Source organism: Balaenoptera ricei, chromosome 9 (assembly GCF_028023285.1).
Source record: "Balaenoptera ricei isolate mBalRic1 chromosome 9, mBalRic1.hap2, whole genome shotgun sequence".
Classification (NCBI taxonomy): domain Eukaryota; kingdom Metazoa; phylum Chordata; class Mammalia; order Artiodactyla; family Balaenopteridae; genus Balaenoptera; species Balaenoptera ricei.
Window position 1 is genome coordinate 32319454 of NC_082647.1, and position 15074 is coordinate 32334527.

The window sequence follows — 15074 nt, forward strand, 5'->3', positions numbered from 1 at the left end:
CATAATTTCTCTTTCAGATTTTTCATCATTAGTGTATAGGAATGCAAGAGATTTCTGTGCATTAATTTTGTAAACTGCTACTTTACCAAATTCATTGATTAGCTCTAGGAGTTTTCTGGTTGCATCTTTAGGATTCTCTATGTATAATATCATGTCATCTGCAAACAGTGACAGCTTTACTTCTACTTTTCTGATTTAGATTCCTTTTTTTTCTTTTTCTTCGCTGATTGCTGTGGGTAAAACTTCCAAAACTATGTTGAATAATAGTGGTGAGAATGGGCAACCTTGTCTTGTTCCTGATCTTAGTGGAAATGGTTTCAGTTTTTCACCATTGAGGACAATGTTGGCTGTGGGTTTGTCATATATGGCCTTTATTATGTTGAGGTAAGTTCCCTCTATGGCTACTTTCTGGAGGGTTTTTACCATAAATGGGTGTTGAATTTTGTCAAAAGCTTTCTCTGCATCTATTGAGGTGATCATATGGTTTTTCTCCTTCAATTCATTACCTTTTAAATAAGAAAATGAAAAGAAATGGAACTAACATTTATTCAGTGTTTTACTCTGATCTAGATCCCATATTATGTGGTTAAATTACATTCTCTGCATAATCATCATATTAGCTTTGCAAGGTTGCCATGCTATCATTTTCTTCTTTTTATTAATTACAAAATTGCTGTTCAGGGAGATTGATTAATTGGCCCAAGATCCCATAGTTAAGAAGTGGCTGAACCAGAATTTAATTCCAAGCCTGCTAGGCTCCCAAATCCATTCCTCTCCCCATAGCATCTTTGCATTAATAGTATCCAGATACAGGATCAAGTTAAGAGATACTTCGTGAAATCTGATTTAGCTATATGTTTGCTTTTTAAATTTTTTTTTCCTGAGAAACCTGATTGGGCCTAGAGTTTGTTCATTCTGTTTCATAAAGTAGTAATCAATACTTTGTTTTCATAAATGACAGTGTGTTGTATCCCCTGAGATGTCTCTTACCCCTAATCCCTGCTCCTGGATTCTTTTCCTTTTAACATACTTCAAATATAGTAACAAGTTGGTACCATTTTCATTATATGGTATTTGTAAAGCCAGCATATGGGGAAAAGAAAACTAAAAACAAAATGTTTACAGTATAATTGAAAATCACCCTTATGATAAGACAGAAGAAGCCACATCACAGAGCTGAAGGAGCCCCAGAGTAGAAATAATAGGATGGGATTTTGATCCTAGTTTTACCAATACTTGACCTGTGTCATTTCTGGCAAGTAATACATTTATAAAATAAAAGGATGTTTAAAAAAGAAAGATGTACAAAAAAGATGGAAGTAAAAGGGCATAACAAAAAATCAGTACAAAAATTGGATGCTTTTTTAATGCTAAACCTAAGAAGAGATCTGAAAGATGTCTTAAAGAATAGTCCTCTCCTTCTCCATTCACCAAATGATGATAGTAGGCAGCAGATGGTATACTGTTAACTAATGACAGAAGACTGCTGGTCAAGTCCTAGTTTGCCTTTATCCTTAGTGTTATGCAACCTACATAGACTCTACAATCCTAAAACAGAAAAAAAAGTTTGGAAAATGATTCATATGAATTATATCCACTTAAAAAGACAGTTTCTAGTTGCTTTAAATGAACTCAAGCCCCATAAGTTATCATAGAGCTCTGAAAGAATTTTATGAAACAACTCATGACCGTGGACAGTAAATTTCTGAGTCAGGATGGTTTGGTTGAGGTGCTACATAGATAGATACAAGCATCACAAGGACAAGAGGCTTGTTAATATTGGTCCCTGGTATATCCACAGCTTTGAGCACATTATCTAGCATGCATTAATAGCTTGACACATGTCCTTGAAGAAATTCCAAAATCTATTTTTTAAAGTCTGTGGACACATAGAAAAGAAAGCAGTGGTCACTAGGAGGTAGCATCATTGCACAAAGACCAGCTATGCTCACGTCATGTAGCTTCCCCATTATAGAGAGGAATGAAGATCACATCAAAGCATTTGACCAAATTCACACGAATAATCCCTGTTAACAAGATGGAGCATAAGGACTAAATATCTTGCAATTAAATGAATTTGTAGCTGGTTTAATGAGAGCACTGTGCTGTTTAATGAATCAGTATCAACATGGATGGAGGTAGCTCTGCCTTGTCAACATTCGTTTTTCAATCTTACATGTAAACAGAAAGTAATTTTTTTAATCAAATTTGTCCATGACGTAAAAACTGAGAATAACAGCCCAAGTTTAAAAAAAAAAAATTAGTAAGATAAAATTTAAACTGAGTAAAAGGAAATTTATAAAATGAAGAGGCCCCAGTTTACATGTGTTTTGAGTTTTCATTTTCAAATTCTCAGTCAAGAATATATGATTGCCATAAAACAAATTAATCTTACTGTATACTTGTTAAAATAATGTAAACTTATTATACATACCTTCTGTTTAACCTGAAATCCTCATAATTTATATACTCCAAACTCTTACAGATATGATAGCAAGTGGGACTCTGTAAAACTAAAGTGATAAGACCCATGTTTGTAACCTTTCCACGTTGGTCTTTGAATACCTAGAATAGCTGTTTACTGTTGTAGCCCACAAATCATACCGTTTTAAATGCAGTCTACTTTCACTTGCCACACCCTGGAAGATAGGTATTATCCCTGTCTTAAAGGTAAGGATTCTGAGGCATGATTGGGGATTCATCCAGGCATATGACAAGTGCTAGGTCTTTTAGTAATTCCACCACACTTTCATTACTTAGCTTTTTAGTGAGTATTCCTTTTTGATCCATTTCAGATCTACTGAACCACAATCAGTTAGAGTAGGGCCCCAGAGTATTTAAAGCATCTCAGGTAATCAAATGAAAATGGTCCACAACGCAGCTTTGGGAACTGCCTTAGATACCTAAGTATTTCCTTGAGGCTTCTGAGAGATACTTGACAGCAGAGATTTTGAGGTTATACTTGCTGCTGCTAGGCCATATTATATAAGGAGTACAAAAACCTGGTTGAATTAAGAGCCTGATATTCACAAGTATGACCTCCTGTAAGACACTTAACCCTGTTGAGCCTGTTTCCCCATACATAAAATGATCAGTATTGTAAGCACTTGGCATCATGCCTGGCACATCCTATGCACTTGGTAAATGCTCCCTACTAATTTCGAAGGTGAAGGCCCAGAATACACTATACTGCCAGTTAAGGACTGCTTTTTAACTGTGGCTACTACACAAATAGGTTCACATGCCATTATGAAGGGACTGTATACTTTCTCATCCACATGATAAATCTTTCATGTTACACATCTGAGAAAAATGTTGACATGGATAGCCTGCATTAGGTTAAAAATTTAGAATGACTTTATAAAGGTGTTAAACAGATGTTTAAGTAAAGCAAATATTAATAAAAGATTATCTTTGTTTTAAACAGATAGTATCTTTTCAGTTAAAAAGAAACAAATTAAGTCCTTTTTGCAGTTAATTGCCCTTTACAAAAAACTTTAGTGAAAATATTTTGCCAAGAATAATTTCTTTGATTCATTATTAAGTTGGGCTTAGTGTCTGAGTCACAAAGCACAGAGGTAACTGCAAGTTAAAATTGATTTTAGCCTTTTTATAAATAAGAAATTGCTTACAGAATAAAGTCTCATTAAAGAATATAAAAGACTTGACACTGCATATTAATCACGTTGCCACTCATAATTGTGGCTCCCTTACAATGCTCATGAAAAATGAAATCCAACTTGAATGGGTTATGAGCATAAAGAGCCTACCACGTGCACCCAGGAAGGAAGAATTCCATGTACCATTTGGTGTATTTTCATGCATTTCACCCACCAACCATTAATAAAGACATCCAATTCATATTCTGGGAATGATTTTTCTGGCATCAATAAGGAAAATACATCTTTACAAGGCATTTTAGATTTCAAAAGGAGAACATATCATATTAGAAACTCATTACTGTGAGGGAGAGGGACTATGGTTTGTTTACTGGTTCATGTGTAATTTGTGTTAGGTCAACTATGTTGAGAAAGCATCTGATTCTGGACATCATTTATACTTAGAATACATTTCACTTAGCAATCGAATGATCTATATTCCTTATTTGACTTTTAGAATTAGTTTACCAATTTAAAATACATTATTTATTTAAACAGAACACCTGATTTACAGTCCCTAATTAAAGTGGCCTGTTTGCTTTACCCACTTTGCATTAGTTTCCTTTTATTACTAAATTGATCATAAAACCTTATACTACAAAAGCCAGATATTTATGAATAGCCAGTACTACCTAACCTTCCTCTAATCCTCCCAGAGACAACCCTAAACATCAGAACATCAGCCAAGTTATCTGGGTAATGGTGCTTGATGACCAAAACTATCTCAACAGTTCTCTCCTTACAAGTCTTGTTTTTGTGAAAATGTGAAGATATTTTCCTCTGGAAAATGTTTTATTTGTGAACCAAAAAACTGCCATGTTTAATAAGTAGCGTTTTCAATTTTAAAAAATACAATGAAACCCACGTCTGAACTCTGAAAGGATCCATTCCAGAAGCCCTTTTCAGAATTTATACAAATTAGCCATCATCTCTTCTTATTGAGCTTGTATTTTTCATTTTGAGCCAAGGGACAGCAACTATGGCCTACTGGCCAAATCCAGCCTGCCACCTGTTATTGTAAACGAAGTTTTATTGGAACCGAGCCACAGCTATTCGTCATGTATTATCTATGGCTATTTTCATGCTACAAAACAGATCTGAGTAGCTGTGACAGAGACCATATGGCCCTCAAAGCTTAAAATATTTACTATCTGCATCTTTACAAAAGAAGCTTGCCAACTCCTATTTTAAACACTTCATTAAAAAAAAGAAAAAGAAACTATTGAAATTTTGTTTGAATTACAAGAATGTAAATATTTTTCTATTGTTATCACAAAGTTACACACTTTGGCCTACATATGACTTGATGAGAATTTTTGTGGACTAGCCTGGATAGCTAAACACTGCTTATAGCATTGTTTCTATGGATTCTTTAAAAAGTATACACAACCAGTTGTACAAAGGAGTTTTAGAAAATAGCCTATTTGTAGATGAGGGACATTAATCTACTTAATTGATTCACTACAATAATCAACCAAAGAATAGGCCTGACATGCTTGGAGAAAACAGGTTTACTTCTTTTGAAATCAGGTTTATGGAACTAGGGAGTCATGAAAAGTTGCTGACAATAATAGCAAGCACTGCCTCAATATAAACTCAAGATTTATTTACTCACATTTATAAATAACAAAAAACTCCTTTAATACTAGAAATTCCCCAATTCTTAAATGATAAGATGGCTTTTAAGACCATACGGAATCAATTTTTTCAGGTAATATACAACTTTGTTAGCATTTTTCCTTTTCTCACCCAAACACACTTTTACACACACTTCTAAAGTGCTAGGGAGCCACCAGGGCAGTGTGGTAAATGGGGATGGTTCAGATAACTGCACAAGACAAGATTTACCTTCCTGTGACTTTCTTAAAAATCAGGGACAGAAACATATGTATCCTGCACTATTGATGGTATTTGTATGCTTAATTTATATAATACTTGAATTTCTCTTTTCAACTAGTTTTCCATAAATATTAAAATAGCAGAATGTCTTTTCTAAAAGTTCTCAAAATAATCATTAGATTTTTATACTATTTAATAGAAAAATAAAACCAAGCTACCAAATGTATGATTTAGGCCAAAAAAAAAAAAAAAAAAGTTTTTTTCAAGAAAATGTAGAAATATTTTAATTTACATATCATATTACAATGAATCAATATGGAGTCAAAATCCACAATTACACTTTCATAAAAATTCTGCCCATCATCCTCAGAATAATCAGTTTCTGTACAAAGATTTACAGATGTCCAATATATGTAGTTTATCCTTAGTGCGCTACAGAGTTCAGAGGTTCTGCTCGAATATTCCCCAAATCAAGTGCAGAATCTGTCTCTTCATCAATTTCTCCAATGACTGCACTGTAATTGTTTAAGGAAAAAAAAATCAGTTAAAACAATCTCATTTCTGATTAAAACTGAGAGGAGACACTAAAAAAAACTACTACTTAAGGTGAAAAACAAACATTTTCATAAGGTTGTGAATTGTACATTTAAAGTCACAAAACTCAAACAAATTGAAGGCGACATTGTTACAGGAACGAATATTAAAGAACAGACTGCATATAGTGTGACTGGATCAGGAGTCTTTATTTGAGTAACTTCAATGAACTAAACCCATCAATGGTACATATAAAATCTATTAGTTTCCCTTTCATGATTTCTCAGTTGACTCAATTTAAATCCAACACCAAAAAGAAATACAATTCTTCACATGTAAAGATAATAACAGAACAGATACTTAGGTATCTAACAAATGATTTTTTGTTGTGATTGGCAAGGGTTAAAGCCAGCAAATTTTTCCTTGATTCAACACTAACATAACACCTATGACATTAATTTCACTAATACCATGCTAGGTAACCAAGCCATGGCTCTCTAGCTGGATACAGTCATTGTACATCCAGACCACGGGACATGTATGAAACATTATTACATAAAAAATTGGTTGTTAAATTTGTTTGGTTTTAATGAAAGTAAATTCTACAGACAAATGTTATACAGAATTTGCCCGATTTTGCTTTAAACTGTATACAGTCTTCAGTTCTCTAATAAATGGGAAGTACCAAACTTTAGGAGAATATATTAAGTTTTCTCAATATGAAACATATCAAGATCTTAATTCCATCATTAAAAATTTAGTATCATTTAAAATCCTTATGGAAGACAGTGGAGTGCTGGAAAATGTTTTAAAACTAGCTCTCCAAGGAAAAGGGGGAGGTTGATTTGCAGTGTTGACTGATATCCATAGTGCAGATACTCCCACTATGGCCAATTACAAGCTACCAAAAAGACATCAACCAACCAGCTTGCAAAATTCCCCAAAATATAAAAATCTGCTTCCATGAGCCAGTAGAAGCTGGCTCCAGCATACCACTGTGTCTATAGCAATGTTTTAAATTTTTTAAAATTGAAGTTCAAAAAAAAATTTTTTTTTAATTAAAGTAGGAGAAATTGTCGTAAAATCAATTATTATACAGAGCCCCAATATAAACAATCAGTGCTGTTCTGGTCAGGAGACCTGGGCCCCACCTGCTTCGCCTTTACAGCTCACTTCACCTAAATGTTATCTCTATAGAATATTTTATAAACCTCTGATTAAAGATCAAATGATTTATCCATCTAAAGGTGATTTTCTTAAGACAAATAAAATGAGTAAAGTATTCGTTTATCTTCCATATCCTACTTGTCCAAAAAAGTAATCTGAGATGCTAATACATCTTTTGCTGCCTTCCAGCCATGTTTTAATTTTAAACAGTACTCACTAGAAAACTGATTCAACACTCTTCTAGCCTCTATAACTGCACTAATACAGAAGCTGCTAGCCACATGTGACTATTAAAATTAATTACAATTAAATAAAATCTAAAATTCAGTTGTTCAGTCACACCAGCTACTTTTCAAGTACTCAATGGCCACACACACAGCTAGTACCTACCATAGTGGACAAGGCAGATATACAACATTTCCATCATCCCCAAAAGTTGTACTGGACAGTACTGCTCTACACTGTTGCACTTTTCTTAAATTGCTACCATTAAAATATATCTTCTCAAACTGCCGTATCAGTGTCACAAGTTAACTGAGGCCACAACATAAACATGGGACATCTTAAGTAAGCCAATTATACTAAAAAATTAAAAGAAAAAAGTAAGTAATGGATAAATTCAGCTATGTTATAAAGCATTATTTAAAATTGTTCACACAAGAGATTTCAAAGACATTTTCAAATCCTAGCCCTGGGCCCTGGAGGTATATTTATGTTCCTCTGGAATTAGGGGTACTTTGGAAGAACATTTTAAGAAGCCTCTCCAATGAACTATTCAGTGTAAGGCAGGGCTCTTTCTGGACAATATCCAGGCTACTTAACTATTAGAAATATGGACAAATCTCAGTAGATAGAAACCTCTTCTCCATATAGCAAGGCAGTACACCTATAGTATATTTAACTTGCCTTTAAAAAAGACATATTTTACTTACACATTATCACCTCTCACGATGTATAAACCTAGTACCACTTGTTCTACTCCCTGTGAAGAGCTGAACACTCGTTCATGGCTTTCATCCAAAATCAAATTAATGGTCTGGTCAAAACCTTTCAGTGTTCCCTGTAAAGAAAACATTCAAGGGAAAAAGACAAATATTCTGGTTTACCTGAATGTGTTAATTCAATGACACCATTTTAGTTGCCAGGTACTCCAAGAGAAGTACCTATTTTAAATATATATAAGTTCACTATAAAATACAATACCTCTTTATGATCAACAGGCACAAAACTTACCTCTTGGTTTTTTAAGAGGGGCAGTGGGGAACCCACCACGCTTCTGACTAGTGTGCAGAGTTGTTGAGAATTACAAAGGACACCTATGTACTGGTTTATTTCCAAGGAAGTAGCATAAAAGCCCAGGTAGTCCAGGAGCTAATATTCTAAAGATACAAACTAAAACAAGGGAAACGTAAGGGAAATAGTCCTCTACACAGCAGCTATAGCAATGTAACAGTATCACTTCATGTTACATGCTAGTAAACATGCTGCACACATTATCTCAATTAATCTCTACCCTTTGTGGTAGATACTATAAACATTCCCACTTCAGACAAGAAAATTTGAGGCACAGAGAAGTAATCCCTCAAGGTTTCATGGGTAGAAATTAGCAGAGCTAGAATTCGAACCATGAAAGGCTTGCTTCAAAGCCAGACCACTAAACTTCTATATTATACTACTATGAACAAGCAAATATAATCTACCACTTTTCAGAGATTCAAATCAGTACACAAACTTCAACTGGTAGTAATAGCTAAGGCTTAATGAGTACTTAGTATCTGCCAAAGTGTTTGATGGGCCTCATGTGGATTTACTTATTTAATCCTCCCAATAATCCAGTAACAGTAGATGCAAACATGACTATAACAATTAGAACATCCTAGAACTTGAAGGATATATTCAGAGAAAGTTTTATGAAGAATCGTGGTTCTTAAAAAAGGAAGACATGGGCCTATTACAACATGGTAACTCAGATGCTATTCAAGTTTCTGAAGAACATCAACTTATATTGGTTTTGGTTGGTTATATTTCTCATTAAAGTTTCACGTTTTAAAATTCAAAATATATAAAATTAGAGTGAAATAAAGAGAAAGTGTCAGCTAGGAAGAGAAACATTAGTTAATGTTAGGAAGAGAAACAAAATATGGAGTATTTACTATACTAAACTAGCAAAGAGTTGTTACCACATCCATACATAGGCTCTTGGCTTCATTTTACATGCAACTATTCTATAAAGTGAACCATGTGTCAAAGAAATACACAACTACTGAACCTTAGTACTCAAAAATGCTCTTTTAGTACTTAAAAATGCTCTTTTTAAATGGCTTTCCTTCTTCTATAAAATTAATTTTCCAATTTATCATCTATCCTGTTAACAAAAACAAGAAAATTTAAACTTGAGGTTTTTACAAAATAAAAAACTATTTGCAAATATTTGTTAATAGCAGTAGGCTTCTAAGATGAGATTAAAATATTTCAAACTGTCCTATTTGACTCGATACAATGTGAAGTACCTTAAAAACAAAACCAAAAAACATGATTGTTCTCTTGATTAAGAAGGAAGCAAGGCAACTGGCCTTAGCTTTTGGAGTCAAATTCAATTTAAATCCCAGTTTGGTTCTGCCACTTATATCCACGTGACTCTGGGAAAGTAACTCACTTTTTCTGAGCTAGGTTCCTAACCTAGAATGCAGGGTTAATTCTTTTTCACAGAGCTGTACTGAGATTAAGTGATATAACACATGTAACATGCCTGGTACATGACATATGTTTAATAAATGGCAAAGTCTGACACTTCGGTAATCGTCACTTAAGGATCCACTGAGAAAAAAATCACACAGATTAAAAACAAAACAAACAAAAACAGAACTGCAGAATGGGAAAATAAAAGACTAAACTATAGGAATTAGATAGACAACAGAGAAAGGTTAGCAGCCTTAAAACTTTTTGGAAAGTGAACAATCATATGAATTATAAACGAAGAAATTAAGTAGCCCAAAATCATGGGATAAATTCCTCAGATCAAGGAACAGGTCAAGGAGAGAATCCAAGATTTTTCTGGAATTAAAAAGGGATACTGTGATAAAAGGACAAATGAGATGAAGTAAATTTATTCATTCATCATAATTCATTCTACAAAAAACAAGAGATCATACAACCTAAGAATATCTGAAGAATATTAACACCATACAAGTCTTAAATGTTCATTATTTTATAGATGTAGTATCTAAATCTTAAAAAAGTTTCTAAGAACCATAAACAAATTTTCAAAAAAATTATATGATTCTGGTAGTGGTTGTCAGAGCACTGAATGGGGAAGGAAATAAAAGATGGAGGAGGAAGATAAATATTATAAAATACAGGCAGATATCTGCAGACTAGACTAGAAGTTCTCTGAGGGCAGAATCTATTACCCATCCTAGCTTCTAGAAGCCTTGTATGTAACTTACAATGTTTATTAATGAAAAAAATATGGATTGGCAGCTATTTATCAAAGAGATAAAGACCTGAATCATAAGAAAACTGCAATGCAAGTGTACTGTGGTGCCTAGTCATCGGAGATCAGAGGTTGTACATAAAAATTAACAACCAATAAGGCTACAAGAAAGAGAATGAATATGCCAAATACTTACCACAATCATTCTCCCATCAGAAGTAATGACAGCAACAGTTCCTGATAACTGAATCAAGGAAAGTATTTCTCAGGGCATGTAAACTGAAAACTTAAAATCTGGTAAGGAAATGGTTTAAGTTACTAGGAAAAAGGTAACAGAATTAAGATACAACTATTCAACACAGCCACATTTACAACATAAAAACTTTATGTTCCTCAATTTGGTGTGACATTTACACAATTTAAAAAAGGGAAAAAATAGAAAAAGAGCATCCCTTTCTGTGTGTGGTCAGTGTATTATATCTTAAAACAGCTGGGGTATTTGGTACTCTTTTCTTACTGGGGAATATTGCCAATTTGACAGTTGAGCAAGATATTTCTCCCTTTCTTAGACCTATTTCTTCATCTCTAAAACGAAAATTGGATCATTGCTAAACTAATCAATGTTGAATGATTTCAAGCACGTTAAGACACTGTCTTCCAGGACCTGGCTTCTGGAATTCAGAAGAAAAGAAGCTATATTCAATGTCACAGGTACCAATATGCTTGCATCATTAAAAGCCTTTAGCATTTCACTTTTGTCCCAAATTTGTACATGAGAGCACAATGCAGTGTTCCGTTTCTAGACTTTAAAACGGTAACAGGTGTATAGGGTAATTCACACGGGCTTTTTAAAGTTATTTGTCCCTCAAAACGATCCATTACAACAGCAAGCATTATTTTAATTCCATCAACAAAGAAGTTGAGATTTCAAGTGGTAAAGGGGCAGATATTCAATTTTTGCACCATCTGTAAAGTTTTTGGTATCCTCGAACAACGAGCAAAGCCTATAAATAAAACAAACACATAGACAGATTTACACGACCATCGTTGCCGTTGGTTAAACTGTTCCTCTTATTCCCAAACCTGAACGTATAGGCCCTAGGGAAACAGGAAGGATAAATCAATAGCTGATTTCTATAGAGACACGGAAAAGTTCGGAATAACCACGTTGGTAGGTTTTTTTTTTTTTTTTTCAGATTAAAAATAAAAGACACCTTGGGCCCGTACAAGCGGCAGGTTCCAGCCCCAGGGGCGGGATTGGCGGGTCCCAGATCCTTAACCCCTGCACCCGCATACCGGGCCCCGCAGCTGCCGGGCGTCGCAACCGCCCGCCGATCTCGACCCCCTGCCTCTGCAGCACCGGTCCTCTCCGGTGCATGCGCGGGACTCGCCACAGCCCCAGCAAATGCCTGTGGTGGCCGGCTCGAGGATACGGTTGATGTAGTTCTCCAAGGCGGACGTCATGATGCTCGGTCCGGCAGCTGGCAACACAGCAGGACCGGCGACAAGAGGAGCTAAAACAGCCCGCCAGGAACTAGCGGCGGCTCCCGCCGACTGGCGGCAGCAAATACCGCGAGAGTACCGCACTGCTGCCTCCGCGAATCAGAGACTGAAAGAACCCGGCCAACCATCCACAAGAGGCTCCGCGACGACTAGTTTCAATGCGCGTGCGCAGTATATTTGCACTGTGTTTCTGGGCGGTGTTCTCGGAAGCCGAGAGGGACAAAGCGAGCAGGCGGTGGAAGAAAGGAAGAAGCCTTCGGAAGGTGGGGTAGTGGGGAGACGGGGGGCGAGCGGGCTTCATGGTGGAGTGGAAGGCTATGTGGCAGAAGTTACGAAGGGGAAATATTGAGAAAAGACGGGCAAGGCGGGAGAAAACGGAATAAGGTGTTTTCGTCACACGTGAAATAGATGAGTGCTGTTCTGGTATGAAGTGTAGACGCGGGGAAGTGGAATCCCTAATTTCCTGCCACAGGGGCCGAAGATTAACCTTCTAGAAGCTAAATGGCCTAGGGCAAAGTTGCACACGTTGTAACCATATGGTATATACGCCTGGAGAACACAGCAACAAAAAGCACGTTCGCAGTTTGCATTTGCCTCTAAAAGTGCTCCATCGCGGAGGCGTTGTTACTCATTTATGTAACAAACTGAATCCAAACAGAAAAGTGTGTGAGTCTCCCTTAGAAAACAGTCTTCCCTTTACCACGCCACAGTCTCCCTCCCTTCAGGGTGAAATTAGTAACTAAAAGGCAGGCAGGTCGTCTGCTCCGTCCTGGAAAGGACTGATTCAGGAAGAGCCTTCTAAATAAGCACCAGACTGGGTTCTAGTCCTACACTGCTAACCATATCGTGTGGGTATCCTTGCACAAGCAACGTCAACTCATTTGGGCCTCAGTTTCCTTAGATCCTGCTACATTTATCATTTGCGGTATTTATATGTGTTAGAAAACGTCACTTATTTTACTGTGGTACCCTAACTTCAAAGGACTTGAAGTTAGAAAAAAAAATCTATGTACAAAATACCAGTGAGAGTTATTTCCCCTTTGTACAAAATTGCCTTATGATTTCAGTTAGACTTGTGATTTCTTAACTGAAGAATTGAGGATATGAAAACTCTTGCAATGTCAGCAGTTTTCTTCTGAAAAATCAAGCATATGTTTTCATTACAGCATACCCACAAAATTACCTACAAATCACTCCCAAATGTTTAATATTTTATATACTTAAACTTACTCTGACCTGTTCGAAGCCACATGTAGTCGGGAATTAGGTGGTGCCTGTCCCAATTTTTTTTTTTGGGGGGGGGGGTGGATGCTGGAGGGCGGGTGAATGAAAGTATCTTCCATAAATTAAAAAAATGAAGATATTGTGTGGTTTGCAAATGTTAGACATTGAACAAAAAACCAAAGTACTAATTAGTGATAAATGAGGTATCATTAGTAAGGAATTTTTAAAAAATAATGTGCCAAGTATTTAAAATCAATAACCCATGTAGTGTTTCATCTCTTAGAGTGTGTTTATATGTGAAAATGTTCATTTACATTATATAGTAACTTACAGAACTAATTTCATCATAATACATTAAAAATTTATGACCTTGTGTGGTTTCCATTAAATTAATATGCCAGATAAATGACAGATGTGCAGTGTTTATGGAGCATCACAAAATCTCTTTGGTTTGAAAATTTTTACCTTCGTCTTAAAACTATGTTTTCTGTAGTCACTGATGATCACAGATGTGGAGAGAATGCCTATGGATAAAGAAAAGTCTTTAATAAGACAAAAATGAGTTACATCTGGATGCAAACATTACATATGTGATTTATCTAAATTAGCGTTGTGACCTTGGGAGTACACGGACACAGAGAGTTCAACACCTCATAATGGAAAATTAAGTTAAAGTTCCAACAGGGGGAAATGATATAATATAAACATCTGACAACTAAAAAGGTAAGTAGGGGTACCGTGAGATTTTGAGCTTAATTCAAAAATCTCTCAAAGTGCTACCCATACTCTGTCACTCTTTACTGAGGAGTAAAAGTATGCTGGAATGTTTTTTATTTTATTAATGGAGCACTTATTTTATGCCATTAGTTCTGAATCCAAACTTTGAGCAGATAACTAAAATTTTTTATATTTACTTCACTTATGATTGGCTCAGTATTTTATATATTTCCCAACCCACTCATGAATCTCTCTCATTAGTAATCCAACGGCACGTATCTAGAACAACAGCCAAGATTTATCAAAAATAGGGCAGGAAAGAGATGGGAAAGGGTAGAAAGGAGTTCCCTAGATATCTGACATTCCTGGAGTTACTTTCCTCTAGTACAAGGGTCCCCAGCGCCCTGGGCCACGGTGCCTACTGGTCCAGGGCCTGTTAGGAACCGGGCCGCACAGCAGGAGGTGAGCTGTTAGGTGGGCGAGCCAGCAGAGCTTCATCTGCCGCTCCCCATCGCTCCCCATCGCCCGCGTTACCGCCTGAACCACCACTCCCCCACCCTTGGAAAAATTGTCTTCCCCGAAACTGGCCCCTGGTGCCAAAAAGGCTGGGGACCGCTGCATTAGTAGAAACCAAGGTATGTAAAGTAGGTCTTTCTCTGGTTAATGATTCTCCTGAGAAGCAGGGCATAACTCACCTCCCTTTGTATCCTGTATTCTTTCATTAACATGAAGAATCATACTCATACTAGATTCTGAGGAAACTGAATTTGCGCTTTACTGTGAATGGTTTATGGGAAAAAAATGATAATTATTGGAAAATTAAAATAACCTAATTTGATATGAGCTTTTATTTACTTTTATTTTTATTGATTTGTATTCCTACAAGTTCCAAAAGTGTCAACCAATTAGCAGTATATATTGAATAGATCTTTCTAGGGTTCTCCAAGGCAGAAAAGGACGTAAATAAACCCTGGTATCTCCTTACAAGGAAATTCCTG

The 15074-nt window shown here is 35.9% G+C and overlaps 1 protein-coding gene across 1 annotated transcript; it reads right to left on the minus strand.

The window, feature by feature from the left end:
* Positions 1-5754: 5754 nt before the first annotated feature.
* On the minus strand, positions 5755-14820 carry LSM8 (LSM8 homolog, U6 small nuclear RNA associated). Its single transcript, XM_059932514.1, has 6 exons — positions 14772-14820; positions 13825-13883; positions 12066-12186; positions 10829-10869; positions 8132-8259; positions 5755-6013 (listed from the first exon to the last, which is right to left on the minus strand). Exons 1-6 carry the CDS (start codon positions 14818-14820, stop codon positions 5923-5925), a joined length of 489 nt encoding a protein of 162 aa, XP_059788497.1. The 3' UTR covers positions 5755-5922.
* Between the last annotated feature and the right edge of the window lie 254 nt (positions 14821-15074).